At 51.0% G+C, this 19,703-nt stretch overlaps 1 protein-coding gene across 18 annotated transcripts in view; it reads left to right on the top strand.

Annotated features, from left to right (window-relative positions):
- MYT1L (myelin transcription factor 1 like) overlaps nucleotides 1–19,703 on the top strand; it is a 427,780-nt gene that overhangs the window by 272,657 nt on the left and 135,420 nt on the right. For all 18 annotated transcript variants that reach the window (XM_078055898.1, XM_078055892.1, XM_078055900.1 and 15 more), the window contains 3 exons: nucleotides 14,904–14,958; nucleotides 15,132–15,165; nucleotides 15,458–15,520. In XM_078055898.1, coding sequence (XP_077912024.1) covers nucleotides 14,904–14,958; nucleotides 15,132–15,165; nucleotides 15,458–15,520 — 152 coding nt within the window. The remainder of the gene's footprint in view (nucleotides 1–14,903; nucleotides 14,959–15,131; nucleotides 15,166–15,457; nucleotides 15,521–19,703) is intronic.

Raw genomic sequence — 19,703 nt, 5'->3', positions numbered from 1 at the left:
AGGGCAGGACAACCCCTTCCACATGGTGTGAATTTGCCCTGATGGCATGTAGTCCACACCATGTGGGACAGACCCGTGCACACCATGTGAATTCACCCTGGTGGCACGTGGTCCACACCGGGCGGGACAGCCCCGTCCACACAGTGTGCACTGCTGACTGGGGTTAGACGTGGCCTAGACCACCACTGTCAGTAAAACCTCCTCCTCCCAGGACGGGAGCTCTCACCCCTCCTCAACCCCCTGCTTTCCCTCACCCGCCGTCTTCCCTGCGTGCAGCCTCAGAGTGGGTCTGTTTGCTCCTCCTAATGCCCCATCCGCCTGCCCTCTCCTGCCCTCTCCCTCTCCCCCTCTGAGGGGCAGACCCACCCCATCCTGGGCTTGACCAAAGAGAGACACTCTCTTTACTCCCAGAAGCTCTTACCTCGTGTCCGTCCTTCTGGGGCCTCCCCTCCCTCGCTGCCCATCCACTGGCGTCTGTGGAAAGCGTACTGCTGTCCCAGCTCCCCCAAACTCCTCTCTCAGATCCCACATGGACCTCATGAGCACCAACTCCAGATGTGTTGGGGCGGAGGGGTGTCAAGCACCAAGCAGGCCCACATCCCAGCATCCATGGATGGAACTTCCGTGGATGGACGGAGCAAGGCGGTGTTGCCCACGTTCGACCGCCCCGAGGGGGGTCGAGATCGGGACCAATGAACTGCACTCAGAGCTTCCCCCAAAACCCTGTGGTCACAACTCTGTGTGCCTTCCTCCCCCACACACCCCTTCTAGAACTTTCTCTCTTGCTTTCTGTCACATGCTGTTTCTTTAGGTCCCCTTCCCATCACTTGGATAGTCCCATCATCTTCTGTCGCCGTGTGGTATCCCACACCTGCCCTCTGAGAGCCCTGTCTCATCGGATGGCAGAGTTCTCCCCTTGAGGAGGAACCCTGAACCGCACACAGGCATCGGACAGTGACAGCCTAGTGAGGGCAAAATGACAGTGTCCACACGGCTGAGGTCACAATTCAGCGGGGGCCGGCACGCCCCCACATGTGCAGAGCCATTCTCCTGGGCTATTACGAGCTTGCACGCCCACCTGGGCCCCAGTGGGGACACTGTCCTGTCTGTATCCTTTCTAGGAAACTGAGGCTCAAGGGGCAAAGAGACACAATAAATGGAAAAAGCTACACTTCATGCTTAAGATTCCAAACCCGAACCCTTCTCCCTAAAATTCATGAACATTTCCCATTGAGCAATTTCTGAAACATTTTAATTTCTGAACATTTCCTGTGGAATTGTGTGGTTCATCTCCCCCTGGACACGGACACACCTCCCACGTAGCTTCTCTAATTCTTCTTTATTCTTTTAGCTTTGTTCTCTCCTTAAAAAAACAAGTAAAATGAAATCTTTTTTAGAAAACTTGGATTTTAAAAGTACAAACTTCCAGTTATACAATAAATAAGTCACAGGGATGAGAAGTAGAGCATAGGGAGTATCGTCGAAAGGACAGAAACTTCAGGTGGGGGCAGACGGTGACTGCTCACCATGCGAGCCTTTCATAACGTGTGTGGATGTCCGGTCACTGTGTTCTGCACCCGAAATGGTTTTCCATGTCGAGTGTACTTCAACTTAAAAAGAAAAACAGGCTTAGAAAGTTATAAACTAGAAAACCACTAGGATAATTTGAAATATTATACAATGGACCCTTCTATTAATATTTCTCTAGGTCAAAACATATTTGAATCTTTGAATTTTATTTTTTGTAACACTTTATCAAAATTTAGGTTGGGGGAATGCTGAATATAAGTCAAATACAGTCTCAGAGTGAACATAGATCTGCTTATGAATATAGGACATTAATTACTGCTTATTAAAAGCTTTCTTTGGTCACATGTGTGGGGCTTTATATCTGCCTAAAGGATGGGTGTGGTCTCTCATTGCGCGGCTGCCTCAGGGGGGCGTGGGGCGAGCAGGTGTTTACTAGAGCAGGGGGCCATGCTTGTTGGCTGGCTCACACACACGGCACGAGCATGTGGAGCAGACCCCCACGTGAGCCCCCGCACTCCAGCCTGGAGGAGGACGGGCTGCCGGCGTGGGGACCCGACTGTACCCCGAGAGGGCCCAGGAGGCCCGGGGCCGCTGGCATGAGGGCGGCGAGCACCCGGAAACCACAACCACACGCTAGAGCCCAGCAGCTCTTTCCAAGTGACCAGTTGGGTCACCTACATTTTTTTGCATATATGGGGGAAATACCACCGGCAAAGGGAAAAACAGGTGAAAGAAAATACCCCCACCAAATAAGATGGGCACCGAGATTCATACCTCAAATGTACAAGGAGCTATTGCAAATCCATGGGAACATTTTAAAACTAGGCAAAGGGTGAGCATCAGGATTTCCCAGGAGAGAGAAAGCAAGAGGCCACGTGTGGGAAGGCGCTGAACCTAATCTGCGGTCAGGGAAGGAGAACGTGAGCAATGATGGTACATTATGTCACTCGGCAAAAATGAGGCTCCTGTGGTCCATTGTCGATCAGCACTTAGAAAAATAGGGATAATCACACATCACTAAAAAGTGCATGGATTTGTACATCGTCCAGAAAAACTGAAACTATCCTCTAAAAAAACTATATTATGGAAATATGCACCAAGATGTGTGTGATATTTATTGCACTTCTTTTTATAGCAGAATAAAACAATTAAATGAAATAAAACAACCTAAATACCCATTAGTCAGGGAACTTACAGGGATGGCTGGATAAATTTTAGGACACACATTCTGGGAAATACGATGCATCCGTCCGAAAAATGAGTTGAGCCCTCGGCCTCGCCTGGAGGATTAGACACCTGTGACTTCTCCTAAGTGGAAGCAGCAGCTTACAGAAGTTTGTGTAGCACGGAGTCCGCGTCTGTAAACAGTCGACAGACAAAGGGGGCCTGCTCTGTGTGTTCGTGGTGCTTGAGGAGCAGAGGGAGCGCGGCTCTGGGCGCGGCGTCGGCTCTGTGTTGCTCGGCCCCCCACCGCACAGCTGATGCATCCCTGGGTTTCTGCTTCTGATTTCTGATCCAGTAAAGTAGGAGAAACACAGGAAAAAGAGGCAGACACCGTTGCTTACCGACGCGAGGGAGGGGGTCAACAGGGAAGGCTCCTGGGCTCTCCAGCCGGCGAGTCCACGAAGGAAATGGGATGATGGCGTCACAGCGGACGACGGGACGGAGAGGGTCCGGCATTACGGGATCATCCCCGTGACTCAGCCCGAATAGCCAGGGTTTGAACTCGAGCTGCACGCAGGTGGTAGAAAGGCGTGGCCGTGAAAACCAGAACGTGAGGAATGATTTGACAGAGGAACGGAGAAAAGACAAAAGTCAAATGTGATTTTAAGGTTTTCGACCGAAGGGATGATCACTTCATTTATTCAGTAAATCACAGCGGGGACCGACACTGGGACAAGGTCCCTCCTCTCCAGGGCTTGCCAAACAACGAGGAAGACGTTGTACCGTCAGGCGGACCGGCCAGCATGCTCGGCTGACCGGACGGCGCTGGCCCCTCACGCAAACACTCTTCAGTTTTCCCAGAACGCTGGCAAAGCCATTTTCTCCTTCGATCTCCCAGCATCCCCGGGACCCACGTGGGTGCTATGACCCACACACTTAGAATTTAGGGACTGGGGATGCGCCGGGTTAGCTCGCGTCCAAGGTCGTGCAGCTGCAGAGACGAAGGAAGACTCCGGCGCAGGGCGGTCAGCGCCGGGCCCAAGCCTGCCCACAGCTCTGCGCGGCCTTCCCAAGTCCACACGGTAGCATTTGCATTTTGGCACTTGGTGTTACAAGTTCTTATCTGTGTGTCTGTCTTCTCAGCGATTTACCAATTAAGGGTCTTTTATTTACAAGAAACAGCCCGTATGTAGAGGAGCCAGGGGCTAAAGATCTTGCTTGCAGAAACCACCGGCCAGTCTGTAAGTAATCCGTGAGTCTGTAAGCAGCCGCCGTGCAGGAGTGAGGGGCGCCGCCTGGGTGTCGCAAGGAGGGCGCTCGCCTTGTCCATGCCCCGCAGCAGAGACGGGACGGGAGGGGACAGGACCGGAGGGGCTGTGCGCCGCCCAGCGGGAAGCTGAGGGTGCAGGCGCCCCATGGGCTGAGAGTGACGGTTTTATTTCAGATCGTTCTTGTCTGAAAAAGCAACTACAAGTCACTAAAATGACCCTCCACCTATCTTTTTTGGGTGAAAATGCATTCCCTAGTTGACATTTGTGAACAGCCCCTTCCTCTGTAGGAATCTTCCCTTCTAGAAAGTGTTCCGCTTTTTTTTTACTCCTTTTCTTTGTGTAGAACTTCTTTCCGTATTTCCAAGAAAGTTTGCCCAGCATCCACCTGACTTTTCAGAGAACTGTGATATCTTTGTTTAGCACAACGTGGCCAGTGGTTATCAAGCTGGTTCTGGGCCAGGTGCTGTGCATGGGGCGCAGGAACGCGAGGACCGATGTTGCTCGTTCGTGCCCCAGACCACCCGCGCTGGCCTTATGGGCCGGGTCTCCCCTGCCTGCCGTCCTGGAGCCCTAGGAGCCCCAGAGAGCCAGCCTGGTGTGGGATGAGCTGTTTCCCGGCTTCTCGTTCTGCTGCGTGTCCAGGAAATTAGAGAAGTCTCAAGCCCTGTTGAAAACGGTTAGCTGGATTGAGGGAGATCAAGAGTCCCAGGTGCACGCGCGGCACGCACACACACACACACACACATTTTAGGTTTTGTAAATATGACTGGGCCCTGGGAGTCGTTATGGAGTCTCTCCTCCGGAGCTGTGCATGTTTGCACTGGTTCCGATACTCAGAGGCCACGAAAGTGTTGGTGTTAGGAAAGGTGATTGCAAACACAGAGAGCACAACACCCACCCTGCATCACAAATGACATGTGTGCCCAGAACCTGGATATTGTGAGCATCTCTGCTCTCCACGCCTTTGGGAAACAGAGGAAGGAAGCCTTTCTCATGCACCAGGTGCTGTGCACGGTTCTCCCATGGAATCACGTTACTGGAGCCTCTCGGCTGCCCAGGGAGATACGGAGGAACTTCACAGAGGAGAGAACTGTGATCCACAGACGTGACTCTGCCCAGCCTCTCACAGTTAGTAAACGTGGAGCCGGCCGTCACACCGCCAGCCCCCTACCTCTGAGACGCATGCCCATGGAGGCGATCGGGCACACAGAGGGCCCCGACGTGGCCAGCCCTCCCCTCTGGGCAGTCGGCAGGCTCCGGGGACCGCGCCGTCTACAGCGGGAGAAGCACACCCCCAGACGTCCAGAAGGCCCTCGTGCCGTGTGTGCCCTCCCGACCCCCCTACCCGGGACAGGCCCCGCCGTGGGCCGGCACTGGGGGGACCAGGTGGTGCCCGTGTCTGGAGGGGAGGACAGAAGCCGAAACCAGCATGCTAAGACAGGCTGTGATTCCTTTGAAGGCCACTGCAAAGTCTCTGCATACTTGTTTGCAGTAACTTGCAGGGACAACAAGGGGAAATTAAAGAAAAAATGACTCCAAGAAGAGGGATGGATGGAAAATTGAATTATTAAACATGGAGTAAAAGTTCCTGAGCCGGGGACACAGCCAGCTGCTGGAGAAGTTGGAGAAGACACAGCCACAGGCCCCCGATCCACTGCCACGGAAGCCTCTGTCCACGGCCCGGTCTTGAGAGCCAGGACGGGAAGGGCGCTCTGTGGACTTCCATGAGATCCTACCATGTCCATGACTCTCCCAGGCCGCGGGACTTAGATGCTGCTTGCTTTCCTCAGACTCGGGTATCCCTGAGGGCAGAGAGTGCTGGGCAGGAGCAGGAGAGCTGGACGGCACATGCACGGGGCACACAGCCCACCCAGCCGAGCACAGCGGAGCTACTGCCACAGATAGAAACAGCACATGCCCGATGGTGGGCCGTGCCATAGCAGGGGACGGGCTGGAAGAGGAGATCAGGCCGTGGCGACTGCCACGTGGGAATACTGCCTCTCTAGCCAGCTGTGCAGTGTTTCCAGATCCTCCTATTTTTCCAGAAAAATCAGAAATCCAAATTTGGATATCAAGTTTCCAGATTTTTGGGTATTAGCTCGATGTGTTGAGCACTGAGAGCCTAGCAGAACAGTTCTGGGGCTGGATACTGACTCTCACTCAGGCCATGAGACTTGCGCCCCCCGCCCTAAAATCTGACTCTTGGTATTTTCCTTCCAGAACTTGCTGGCAGGACAAAGTGATGCAGCAATAATCAGAAACACACTCAAATTCCACAAATCCGATCTTCAATGCAGATGCTGGTTTCTATTCTTAGTTTTTCATTTGGGGCCAAAAAAGCAATAGTTATCTTACCAAAAAATAGTTTAGTATTTGAAGGGCACCTGATTTGGCATTTCAACTAAAATTCTGGAAACAGGCACCCTCCTTGCTCGGCTGTTCCTCACGTGAAAGGGAAGACCACACTGGGGCTGTAAACACAACAGTGAAATATGAAATAAGCTTCGGCTCTGGGTGGTTAGCTCGGAGTGTGAGCTCACAGAGCTGGGCAGCGGCCCCCACTCTCCCTGGGGCACCCCACGCCGGCGGCCCACGAGCTGAGATGCACTCCGCCCAGAAGGTTCCCTCTGCCCGCCCTGCCGCTCGGCCCCCAGAACCACCGCTCGGGGCTATGGGGCCTCACCACCGTGGTGATAGAGAATATAAACTGGAAAACAGATTTTTATGGATATAAAACTGCCAGGTCACCCAAATATGAGTGATATCAAACAGGAGTTATTTTGTTAAAAGCCACTGCCTTTATCTTCCTGGAGTCACCTTGAAGCCTTTGAAATTTGGGTTTGTTTCAAATGCTCTACTAGGCCCTGAGCCCCCACATGGTTGTGAGGAAGCATCCTGGGGCCAAGGACACCTGGGGCTCCTGACAAACCGACTCCCCACCCTCGGAGGTTGTAAAAGTCTTCCCAGAGCTTTCCGCTTCCTGCCGACAAGAAGTCCAGTGAGCGCATGCAACCTCACAAGGCCGTGGCCACCACCCCAGTGTGCAGTCCCGTGGCCGTGGCACCATTCCCGAGTGCAGTCCAGTGAGCGTGCACACAGGCCTCCCGTGGCCGTGGCACCACCCCCGAGTACAGTCCAGTGGCCGTGGCCACCACCCCCGTGTGCAGTCCAGTGAGCGTGCACACAGGCCTCCTGTGGCCGTGGCACCATTCCCGAGTGCAGTCCAGTGAGTGTGCACAAAGGCCTCCCGTGGCCGTGGCACCACCCCCGTGTGCAGTCCAATGAGTGTGCACACAGGCCTCCCGTGGCCGTGGCACCATTCCCGAGTGCAGTCCAGTGAGTGTGCACAAAGGCCTCCCGTGGCCGTGGCACCACCCCCGAGTGCAGTCCAGTGAGCGTGCACACAGCCTCCCGTGGCCGTGGCACCACCCCCATGTGCAGTCCAATGAGTGTGCACACAGGCCTCCCGTGGCCGTGGCACCATTCCCGAGTGCAGTCCAGTGAGTGTGCACAAAGGCCTCCCGTGGCCGTGGCACCACCCCCGTGTGCAGTCCAATGAGTGTGCACACAGGCCTCCCGTGGCCGTGGCACCATTCCCGAGTGCAGTCCAGTGAGTGTGCACAAAGGCCTCCCGTGGCCGTGGCACCACCCCCGAGTGCAGTCCAGTGAGCGTGCACACAGCCTCCCGTGGCCGTGGCACCACCCCCATGTGCAGTCCAATGAGTGTGCACACAGGCCTCCCGTGGCCGTGGCACCATTCCCGAGTGCAGTCCAGTGAGTGTGCACAAAGGCCTCCCGTGGCCGTGGCATCACCCCCGAGTGCAGTCCAGTGAGCGTGCACACAGGCCTCCCGTGGCCATGGCACCACCCCCGTGTGCAGTCCAGTGAGCGTGCACACAGGCCTCCCGTGGCCATGGCACCGCCCCCGAGTGCAGTCCAGTGAGCGTGCACACAGGCCTCCCGTGGCCATGGCGCTGCCCCCAATGCCCCACACACTTGCAGAAAAGCAGAGACATCTCCTGTCTGCACGGGGTGCAGATATTTCTCTGCTCAGCTCTTTATTTGTATTACAGAAGTTTTAAAACTGTAATCAAATTATTAATAAATAGTAGTTAAACAACGGAGCTGACCGAGCGAATCATTAGCTCCCTGTAATTCCTTCCTTCATTCATTAATTCACTCCTTTTACCAAAACGTATAGATGCCTGCCGTAAGCCTGCGAATCTTTCTGCCACGTGTCCACATGCCTCAAGGGCAAGACCTGCTCTTTCTCGCCAGTCTTCTTTGTCTACTTTCGGAGGGCTAGGGGTGGACTGAACTTCATCGGGCTGTTCTCCGGCCTCTGTCAGGCCGAACCCTGTCCCCCCAACACACAGGCAGGTCTTGGGGTGAAGAGACGAGGTTCCTCCATGATCCTCAGGGGTCAGCACAGGGCCCTCTTGTGCAGGTGCCCAAATTCACAGCATCCCCTGCGCCTTGCTGTCAAAATTCCTGTGTCAAGATGACACATTTCCCCTCAAGGGCTCCTGTTTCAGGACATTTTTATTGCCGACCATCATTGCAATGATTGCTAGTTTCTAAGGATTGTGTTTAGGATTTGTTGCATTACTTTTATTTTTTATTATTTTTAAAGACTTATTTATTTCAGAGAGAGGAGAGAGAGAGAGTGAGAGCGGGGGAGGGGCAGAGGGAGAGACGATCTCAAGCAGACTCCCCCCCGAGCACGGTCACGACCCTGAGGTCAGGACCTGAGCCAAAATCAAGAGTCAGACACTCCACCGACCACCACGCAGATGCGTTGCATTATTTTTCAAGTGGGAAGCCCCAAACTAGGTGCAGAAGTGGATTAAGGGTTTGGCCTGTGCTGCTTAGGAGGATTTCCTTCCGGGGCTCCCTGGTAATACTGTGTGGGTGACAGTTGTGGGCCCTGAGAGCAAGTGCCCGTCCCACATTTCCAAGGCTGCTCTGATTTCAGCTGTCCTATCTAGGTGTGCCAGAAAAGTCCCTGATGTCCCAGAAGGCCCAGTAATTTGGTTTGAAGCCTTGCCTCCCTCACTGCTCTTGCCCTTCTAGGAGACAGCATGAGTGGTATTTGTCAGGCCACAAATCTATACTTTTTCTTTGAAAACGTGGCCTCTCCCCCCACAGCACTCAAGCCGTGTCCACCTCCGTGGCCAGGGCGTGCCCAGCATGTGGTCGTGAGGAGGAGTCTCCCAGGGTTGTCTCAAGACCAAAGCCAAACACGGGCCGTCATAGACTCACCCACCTGCCCCCCGGGCTCCACGTTTTCCTGCCCCACAGCTGAGTGTTTGCCCCAACTGCTGCCACTCAGAGCCTCCATCTGGGGAGCAACTGGCAGAGGCCAGCGCTGGGGACAGGAGTCCAAGGACAGTCTGACACTTTACGATCAAAACTTGACATTGTGCATGAACTGTCTACCTAGGCCTGATGACAGGCAATCCACAAACCAAGCGAAGCTGCTCTTCCCTGCTCCGTTCCCGTGATGGTCAGGTTTTATGGAGCCATGTTTTTATAATGACTTTCTGAATTTTTTTTTATGCCACCTACTTAAGCTTATTGACAAGTTCACAACATAATTAGGCCCCAAATCTTCTCATTCAAATGAATTTCAGTTATGTTCGTTTCCATAATATCCTGCGTTCCCTCCAAGGGTGACAAGTGTGTGACGCGGGTCCCACAGAGGTGGGCTCCCTGCTGGGTCACCGGGCCACACTCTGTGCTGGGGGCCCGGGAGGAGGCTGCTTAGCTGAGTCTGCATTTTCTCTTTTGCTCAGGTAATTCCTAGTCTCATTTCCTCTCTCTTGCCCCTGTTGGCGCCAAGCTTCCGCTTACCAAGCACGCGTATGCAAGGCGATGCGGTGACGAGGCCGCAGGGCCGGGACCTGGGCCTCCTTCTGCTGAGGTTGGCTTCACTGGCTACCAGTGCTCACTGAGAAAGGTTAGGAAGGAAAAGGAGAAGTAGGAGCAGACAAGTCAAGGCTTTGCCACCTGTCTTATGCACCTCGTCTTTCCTCATTTCCAAACTGTGAGGTTGGATACCTGACAAGGAAACGGTCACAAACCATGGCGCATGACCCATCCATCGCTCCTAACTCCGCAACATCCTAACAATATGCCATCCTGTCACTTAATATAAACATTGGACAGAAATCCTAAAATTTAATGTATTTGCACTACATTAAATTCACTAAAAATCACTTTGTCGTCTTGGGGGAAAAATTTTTTAATTGCTATTGTACTTATTCTAAACGCAATTCAAGGAGGACAACCACAGAGAATGTCTGGTTCTTGCCGATCTTCACAGATGGGTTTTTATGAGCCGAGACTTCCTTGAGTCTGGGTGGGGACATGGAGGCGGCGGTGTGTGTCATGAGATGGTGGACATGGAGGGCCAGGCCTCGGTGACCCCGGGGACAGTAGCTCATGGGAATAAGAGCGCCGGGAAAAACATGGGCACGTGGTTTGATCTGCGCTCTTGATTTGGCCGGACGCTCTGGCTTCTCTTCATTATTCCTTGCCCAGACTTCCTCCGAGTCACACCACTTAGTCAATGAACTTCACTTCCTGCTCACGCACAGCACAGTCCTCCTGATGGTGCTAATGAGCAGTGAAGGAACCGGATGCTGAGCAGCAGGAGGTGAAAGATGGGTCTGGCTAATTGACGAAATGGGTAATTGCTTCCTGAATAATTGAGGGGCAGCTCTGGGGGAGAGAGCTCAGGGCTCAGCTGTGTCCAGTCCGAGCTCTGTACCAGGGAGACCCCGTCTCTCCCACGCTGGTCCCGCCGGAAGGAGCAGGCTGCTGGCGTGCAGAGTGCAGGGTGGCCGTCAGCGGGCTCCCGCTGAGCTGGGACCCCCGGCGCCCCTCCCCGGGGCCCGCTGCTATGGCCTGAAGAGCTGTTCACTGCTGGAAAGCAGCTTCCAAGAGCTGACGGGACTGTAACGAACCTCTGAGTTTTTGATTAGTTAATATTCTGTAATCTTCATGAGGCCTCAACCTGAAGAAAGTGTGCACTTTGGGGGGATGGGGGGACAGAGGGAAAATTATAAACTCAGTCCTGATTCTAAGTGTAAACTTTACATATTATAAAATAATTAGCCTACTCTCTCTTCAATAAGTCAGTTTGGTAACTTCTGTTGGTTCTAAAGTAAATGTCTTACATTTGAGACTTTTCTTTAAGTATAAAAGATTTAAGGTTCCTAAAAGAAACCTCTTGTTATTCTAAATATAAGCACTGGACTTACAAATAAAAGCATTCATGCTAAGGTGGGCGTGAGGGTATGTTTGCCAAATGTGAATTACTGGCGAAGGGGTCGGAACCTGAGCCGTGACAGCAGAATTCACGGTCTCCGGCCCCAGGGAAGAGCGAACTCATACTCACCGTCACGGTGTCGTCCAGTGGAGCTCCTGCCACCGGTCTCAGGGCCCCAGAGGAACAGACTCCGAAGCACAGTTCCCGGGGCGCTTCCAAGGGCGGCCGCCAGGGGAGGGAAAGCCGCGGGACAGCAGAAGCCTGCCTTTGGGGGTGGCGGGCGGGCCCAGGGTCCCCAAAGAGGCAGATGTGTGGACGAGCCCGTGGTGTCAGGTGGTCTTTGACCATAAGCTTGTGGGTGTAAACGTCAGAGATGGAAGCACTCCTCAAGCTCTGGGTGATGACTTTTATGCTTTCTGCTTCATCTGAACTTGCTGGCATTCGCGCACCTCGAAACATCTGAGTCAAAGCAAAATTTAAAACAGTTTTGAGCTATTCGGTTTTGGGGTTCATTCGCAGGAGAAAGAAAAACGAACCCCCATTTGCTTAGTGTCTCCTATACGTTGGGTGCTTTGCGGGACTGTTTATAAATGACAAGGAACCAGCGCAGAGAGCAGAACTCGTTCTAGAGCCTGAAACTTCATGCAGGATGAGCCCAGAACAAACAAGGATAGGAGTGGCTGGAATGGCCCCCCAGCCGACCCGGGTCTGGTGGGAATTGAACGCACAGCAGGAAGGGTATTGCAGGGTGCTGGGGAAAGGGTTCTGTATTTAATGAGTGATCAATGGCAGAAGTAACTGTATCTGGAAGGAAATAAGATTGTCCTTCTAGATGTAAAAAGATGGATTAAAAATTTAAACATAAAAAATAAAATAAGTCTTATACAACCATATGAGAATTAGCTAATGAGGCCAAGTTTTTCAGTTTAATACCCACAGAGGAGTGGCAGCCTCGGCCCCCCTTGGTGACAAGTTCGGTCCTGAGTTACAGCCAGGGTGGGGGGGGCGGTTCTAAAGGCAGGTTTGCCCTCAGAGGCTGTGGCAGCAGCCCGTGGTGCTCCTGGAAGGGACCGAGTGGCCTGCACTGTGAACCCCTGAGCCCTGCCCCTCCTCGGGGCCCCGGACTGCACCCCAGGCCTGCAAACCCCAGGGTCTTTGCACAGCCCCTTCCCTCTACCTGGAACACACCCCCCCCACTTTTAACCTCAGACCTGCAATTAACCTTGAAAACTCAGCTCAAACTCCCTCCCCCCAGGAAGCCCCACTTTCTCTCCCAGGATGGGTTAGACATGGTGCACCCAAGCTCCACCTGCCCCGGTGGGAACAGTTCTCTAGTGATCTCCTCCGGCACCCCGTTAGCACTCAGCATTGAATTCCTTAAAGAACAGGATTTCAGCCCATTATCTCTGCACCCCTGGTCCCATGACAGGTGCGCAGCATGGCAGGATGGGACGCGGTCTGTTTCCCATCACCTTCCTGAACGCTGGCGCACGTTTGCCTCGTGTCACGTGGGCCCGATCTGCTTTGCTACAGTTTCACGGTGTTCGGAAAACTTTCCCACGTGGAGTAGTGATTTCGCAGCATCAACGTGTTATCCGGAGGTGCTGTGGCCTTGTTCTGCAGATCCACAAACCGTGCCTGCACTCGGGGATTCCAGCCCCGAGCCTGGCTGTGCTGAAATCGCGGAGGAGGGGCTGGTGCCCAAAAGAGGGGCAAACAAGCCGCTGCGTCATGCTCCTTTTCCCTGCAACGTTTCTTGAGTTCCTCTTCCTCCATCTGTCTTCCCTGGACGGAGTGAGCTGCCGTCTCCACGGAGGCCAGCACAGCGCTCCTTCTCAGACGGCCCATCTCTGCCTTCCCTCCCCACCCGCACCTGCTCTCAAACTGCTGCTAAATTAATTTTTTCTAAAATACACTTGTGAGGCCCCTCCCCAGCCCGCGTGCTCCAGAACACCTCCCGGGTCTGCCGGGCTCCCCTCCCGGGTCTGCCGGGGGCCCCTCCCGGGTCTGCGGGCGCTCAGAGTGCCCCCTCCCCACGCTCCCCGTGGCCTCGGCCCTGCACTGCGCATCAAGCCTATCTCTCCTGGCCTGTGCCACCCCCCTGACCTGCCCGCTTCCCAGAAAACAGACCCCCTCACTTGTTCATGCAACAGCTTCCAGTGTCTCCACACACGCTAAAACACAATCTTCCCTTTCTCACAGACAGCTCTGAAATCCCACAGCTTTCCCGATGAAGTCTTTCCTCAGTGGCCCACCTCACACTAGCTCCTCCTTTCCTCAAATTCCTGTTTCATTGAAACTGGCACAATCCTGGATCTGCACACACATCTCCCATTAAAAGATATTAAGCTCATTAAATGAGCTGTGGTTTTTATTATATGTATTTTTTCCTTTGCTGCTGCCAGACTCAGCAAACAGTATTAATAAATAATCAGCTGGTAGTCAGTTGTCAGGAACACTCCATCGGGGGCTGCCGGTTTAGCGCAAGGACACCTTAGTGTTGCCTCTGTGGAGGATCGCGCCTTAGGAGCAGTTCGTTGTTAGAGCCGATCTGCCCGTTCTCTGCTTCACGTGAGTCTGACAGAGCCCCGTGCATCTCAAGACCCTTCTGCACCCCATCATGTCCTCCTCATCCTAACCTGTGGGGGACGTGAACGGGGCATGGAAGACATTTTGGGGTGCCCCAGTCTTCTGCCTTGGGGTACCTTGGATGGGCAAGGACGTCACAGATGGGGGTGAAATGTCCTGTCCTTGTGATCAGAGGAGTTTTGTCCTTAGGGTTCTTCTCTCATCAGGCCCTCTGTTGTGTTGAGTGAAATTCTCCAGCTGTGCAGCTTTGCCGTGTGTATGTTACACATACGTGTGGAAATATTGGGTGAGCCAATACACTGCCACCATGTTCACCTGTCCAGTAGTGGTCCCGCGGCTTAAAGATGATGCGTAAGCCGGGTGGCTTGGTTTCAGGGCCTTGGACCAAAAATTCTACTTGGAAGACCTTGGGCAAGTCACATCTATAAAATAGATATAACAAAGATACCTTTCTTACAAAATCATTGTGAGGGCCAGACAAGGTAATACAGGAAAATGCTTTGTAATCTCGGAAGTGTGAGATGTGTCCGTTACTATGGGCAGAGGGCCTGTGTCCCCAGGATGCATAACATGACAACTTAGACCAAAGTGGGCGGTGATTGTATCCGAAGCTAAATGACACGGAGTCAGCCCCCAAGTTAAACACGTCCTCCTTCTGCACCCACCTCCTCCTCTCTTAATGGTGTGATCAGATTACACTTTCGGTTCCAGACTACATGTATGTACCTGCTTGCACACGCAACGTCTCTTATGTTCTTGGTACAAATTAGGCAGCTCAGAATTAACCCAGGTATATCCTGATCCGTCTTTGAAAAGGGTAAACAGTCTGCCCCTGAAACTTCGTCAGTCTGCCCTGTTACCGAGGGCGGGGCCTCCCGATGATGCGTTCCCTGCAAGGTCGAGGTCTGCTTTGATTTTTTTTAAGTAACACAGTTAGATTGCCTGATGCTTTCCTCCCCACGCGCCTTCCATAGAGGGCTCCGCCATAGCCACTAAGATGCTGGGGCTCGGGGGCATGCACGGCTGGCCTTCGCAGGCGGGAGCTGCACACTGACCGCATGCTCTTCTATCCACAGATGGAGGTGGACGCCGAGGAGAAGCGCCATCGTACACGGTCCAAAGGGGTTCGAGGTACGTCCACGCATCCCCAAGCCCCTGGAAGCCCTGCTCAGGGCCCCCTTCGTCCTGCGGAGCTGTGTGCACCGTCCGTTCGGACCCTGTTCTGACACCACCCTGTCGATAGCGTTCTGTGGGAGAGGGGATGTGTGATAGATGATAAATTTCTGTTTTCCATCTCTCTGCAGTTCCCGTGGAACCAGCCATACAAGAGCTCTTCAGGTTAGTGCTCTGTGGGCAAAATGTATCCCCATTAGCAATTTAGAAAATCCATGCCTTTTAATGGGCAGACGGCACTCTCGGGCTCACCGGGGACTTGCTCCTGCCAGGCTGCTCTGATGGGTTACCTGCTAATAAAAAGCAGCCCTAATGGTTGCCCTCCTTCTGTCTGTGTACCCTCCCTCCCGATGCTCCCGAAGCACTCGCCCCCCCCAGCAGCGCGCTCGCCCCCCCCCAGCAGTGTCCTCATCCCCCCAGCACTCGGCCCCGTGTAACCACCTCTTTCTCTTTGCAGTTGTCCCACACCTGGTTGTGATGGCAGCGGTCACGTCAGTGGCAAATATGCAAGACACAGAAGGTAACCGCCGCCTCCTCCACAAGTACGGTGTGCCCGGCTTGTCTAGGGTGCAGACCGAAGGGCGACGATGAGTGGGGGGTATTCTTGGAAACAGGGAGTGTTGTCTTTTCCTCCTCTCTCTGATGTGAACTCAGCCTTTGGTTTCACGTGCAGGGTCTCCAGGCAGAATTCACGATAACACATAAGATACCACAAATTAAGACCAGGCTTAAACTCATTTTCCCACACACACAGCGGCATGCTAAGAACCTCCCTCTGCTCCACTGAGACGGCCTGCTGGTCCTTGGCCCTTTGCTCATTCTGGTAGCTGCAGGATGGTGGTAAGTCACGGAGGGTAAATGAGAGTATGACCTTCCTGATCTTCCTGCAGGAGCTCAGCTTCTGTGATTGGGAAGGGAAGCCCAAGCGGGCACCTGGGCATCTGTAGGGGAAGGTCCTGGCAGAGATTAACGTCCAGGACAGATCACACTAATGAGGCTATGAGGCTTAAATGATTATATCATTCCTGTAAATACTGAGGTTTAGGTCCATAACAGAGGTGGGTGTGGAGAACATCTACAAGATCAGATGGCTGGGTAATTATCGCTAAAAATATATCATAGCAGAATTTTATCACACACACCTCAGGCCGAGAGTCATGAAGAGATCGATCTTTAGATTTACTTTTCCATAAGGAATTTCTTCCCTGTGATATTAATGCAGCTATACCTTTCAATGGAAGATGTTGGTTATGAGGAGTTAGAGATGTTTACAGGCTCTGTAGTGAATTTTTAGCTAATTTTTCACAAATTAGGTTGCTAGGTCTAAGGTCGTTCATCCTAACAAGCCATCAAGAACCAAGCCCACGTAACGAAAGCTCAGATGCTCGAGCAGGTGTGCCGGCCGCACCTCGGGGTGACCTTCCTTCACTGCCTGATGTTTTATTTCCTTTTCAGCTGAACATTAATTTATGGGTGAAATCAAGCAATTATTTTGATTGTCCTTCAGTAAAATCAAGGGAAAAATTATAAATTACTCCCCAAGTCCCCATGCTAGCATTTAAGGAGACAGGGAATTTTTAATGAGCATCCATGATGAAATGGTTATCAGACTTCTGTTACATACCAAAGGAGTGACAGGTCAGTTTTTAAGGGAATTTTGTGATTGAAACATTAATTTATCATATTATTATTGCTCTTGTGTATTATAGTAAATTACCGAACATGTAAGTTAAATAATTAGTTTCTTTAAAGTATTTATGTTATTTTATAAAGGTATATGCATGTAAATCCTTAATCTAAAAATTTTTAAAACCATGTTGCTTATATTTTCAATGAAAAACAAGTTAGCAGACCATGAACGAAATCAAGTTTTTCCCTTAATCATCTCTTGATTAGTCAATAGTTGAACTTTATCATCCTGTTATTTTTTGGCTAAAAAGTTTAGATTAGGTGTCATCTAGACATAATTTGATAATCACAGTTTTTCAGGAAAAACCATGAAGTTTTCAAAGAATCACTCAAAGCACATTCTTACCCAAGGTGCATCCCACACAGCTGCGAGGTCTCCCTGTGAGATCTCCATCCCCGCGTAAGCAGTAACTGAGGCTCAGCTTGGGGATGGCTTGAAGATGGCCAGGCTTCATTTTCCTTTGAGACACGATGCTGGTGTGAGCACAGAACACCCCAGATCTTACAGGAGTGAAGAAGGTGGCATGTTAGAGAAGATTCACAGGAACAGCCAATTTAGACAATTTTTCAACACATGGTTTAATTTAATTTAAAATAATGTCATAAGTTTTGCCATGCACCGTAATCTATGTAATTATTAGAACTCTTAGTATTTTAGTAGAAATAGCCCATGTGGTGGCAGTGGATGAAGAGTGATTTTCCAGGAAGGGACGCAGGTTCGAGTTTCCCCGGCGCCGCTAGCCAACTGGGTGGGGGGGGATTTGGACAAATTATTTACATTTATGGACTTCTATTTCCTCGGTTTTAGAATGCAATGCTTACAGACTTGTTACATAAAACCATTTACCACTCAAAACTTACGTCACCGAGGGGCGCCTGCGTGGCTCAGTCGTTAAGCGTCTGCCTTCGGCTCAGGTCATGATCCCAGGGTCTTGGGATCGAGCCCCGCATCGGGCTCCCTGCTCAGCCAGGAGCCTGCTTCTCCCTCTCCCCACTCCCCCGCTTGTGTTCCCTCTCTAGCTGTCTCTCTCTCTCTGTCAAATAAATAAATAAAAAATCTTTAAAAAAAAAAAAAAACCTTACATCACCGATGTGCCAATTCTCAAGAGGAGTGTCAGCGCGGGATCAAGTGAAGCTTTCTGAGTTTTGTTTTTGATGTCTATATGGGATCAATAATTTTCTATTGAGTGTGGTTGGTGCACTATGTTAGGTTAGTCTCAGGTGTACAACATGATGATTTGGCGACTCTCTACGTTGTGCCGTGATCGTCACGAGTGTAGTCCCCACACGACGCGGTTAGAGTAGCATTGGCCGTATCCCCTGTGCGTCCCCCTGGCTTATTCATCCCCTCACTGGAGGCCTTCACGTCCCGCTCCCCGTCACCCGTTTTGCCCTCCCCTCCCCTCCGGCAGCCGTCAGGTTGTTCTCTATACTTATGGGTCAGTTGTTGGCTTTTTGTTTGTTTGTTTCTTCGGCTTTTTTTTTAGATTCAACCTATGATATTTGCCTTTGTCTGACTTATTTTACTTAGCATAATACCTTCTAGGTCCATCCACATTGTTGCAGATGGTAAGATTTTCTTCTTTCTGTGGCTGAGTAATATTCCATTATATACACCACATCTTCTTTATCCGTTCATCAGTCGATGGCCACTTGGGCTGCTTCCATATCTGGCTATTGTAGATAATGCTGTTATAAACACGGATGCATGTATCCCTTCAAATTAGTGTTTCTGTCTTCTTCGGGTAAATACCTAGTAGTGCAATTGCTGGGTCGTAGGGTAGCTCTATTTTTAACTTTTCGAGGACCTCCATACTGTTTTCCAGAGTGGCTGCACCAGTTTGCATTCCCACCAACAGTGCACGAGGTTCCCCTTTCTCCATATCCTCACTGATACCTGTTGTTTCTTGTCTTTTTTATTCTAGCCATTCTGACAGGTGTGAGGTGATAGCTCATGGTGGTTTTTGATTTGCATTTCCCTGATGATTATATATTACCAGTAATTTTTAACTAAGGGATGACATTTGAATTTCTCAAACTGAAAAGTTGCTTCTTATAGTAGTTAAGACTCATGTATACATTAACATCTTATGACTGGTGCTATTTCAAATCTGTATGATTTCAATTATTTTTGGCTTTAAAAGATTTCCTGCTTCCAAAGTTTCTCCTCTCTCACAGCTATTTACGCACATAAATACTTGCACACACCCCACAACACAAGTGTGACGTTGACGTCTACTGCTTCGTCCCTGCTGAGACTCAGCCCCTTCTGATATGACAAGAGTGGCAGCCTGAGTCTTGGTTTTGATGAAATTACCCATCCTTTTGGTCTTTTAGCAATAAAATATTCAGTGAATATATTCTTCGTAGGGATATAACTTCATTTTATTCATATATCATGTCAGTTCATAGCCAAGTAAAAAGGTGTTTTAGTATGTGGACAGATCCATTTATTTGAACATACAAAAAGTAATTTGAGGCAAATGGGGGGAATTTATAATGTAAATTTTTAAAAATTTTTTAAGACATTTGATATCAAGTGATAAAATGATGCCTACCAGCTAAACTTTATTTTTAGCATAAGAAAATGAGGAAATCAAAATCAAGTATACCTTCCCTATTCCAGACTGCCGCTTTGTGGGGCACTGACTCCCAGTGGCTGGTCACACCGCCTCAGTGATGTTTTCTCAGTGTGATAGAGGTAGGGCTATGGGTCTGTAAGAAACTGGGACTGAGCTTAGAGGAGATTCAACCACTGGATAATACCTGTGAAAGGAAACAATACTGTGAAAAAGGAATTTGCAATTTAAGATCCTGGTACAAATTTTGAGGGGGTTGAGCTAACGTTGTAATACTTCTTTTATTAGATGGTCCACCTTACTTCAAAAATCGTGTGCTTAAAGAAAAGATAATCTGTTCCTGGCTATTTATTTGTGTTCGTAGTTCATGAACAATTTGAGGTAGTTGATAAACACATGAACAACTGTACAATTAAAAGTTGAATCACAGAGTAA

The sequence above is a fragment of the Halichoerus grypus genome, chromosome 10 (assembly GCF_964656455.1).
Source record: "Halichoerus grypus chromosome 10, mHalGry1.hap1.1, whole genome shotgun sequence".
In the NCBI taxonomy this organism is placed as follows: Eukaryota; Metazoa; Chordata; class Mammalia; order Carnivora; family Phocidae; genus Halichoerus; species Halichoerus grypus.
The sequence above is the reverse complement of the archived record's forward strand: the minus strand, read 5'-3'. Positions and strand labels throughout refer to the sequence as shown.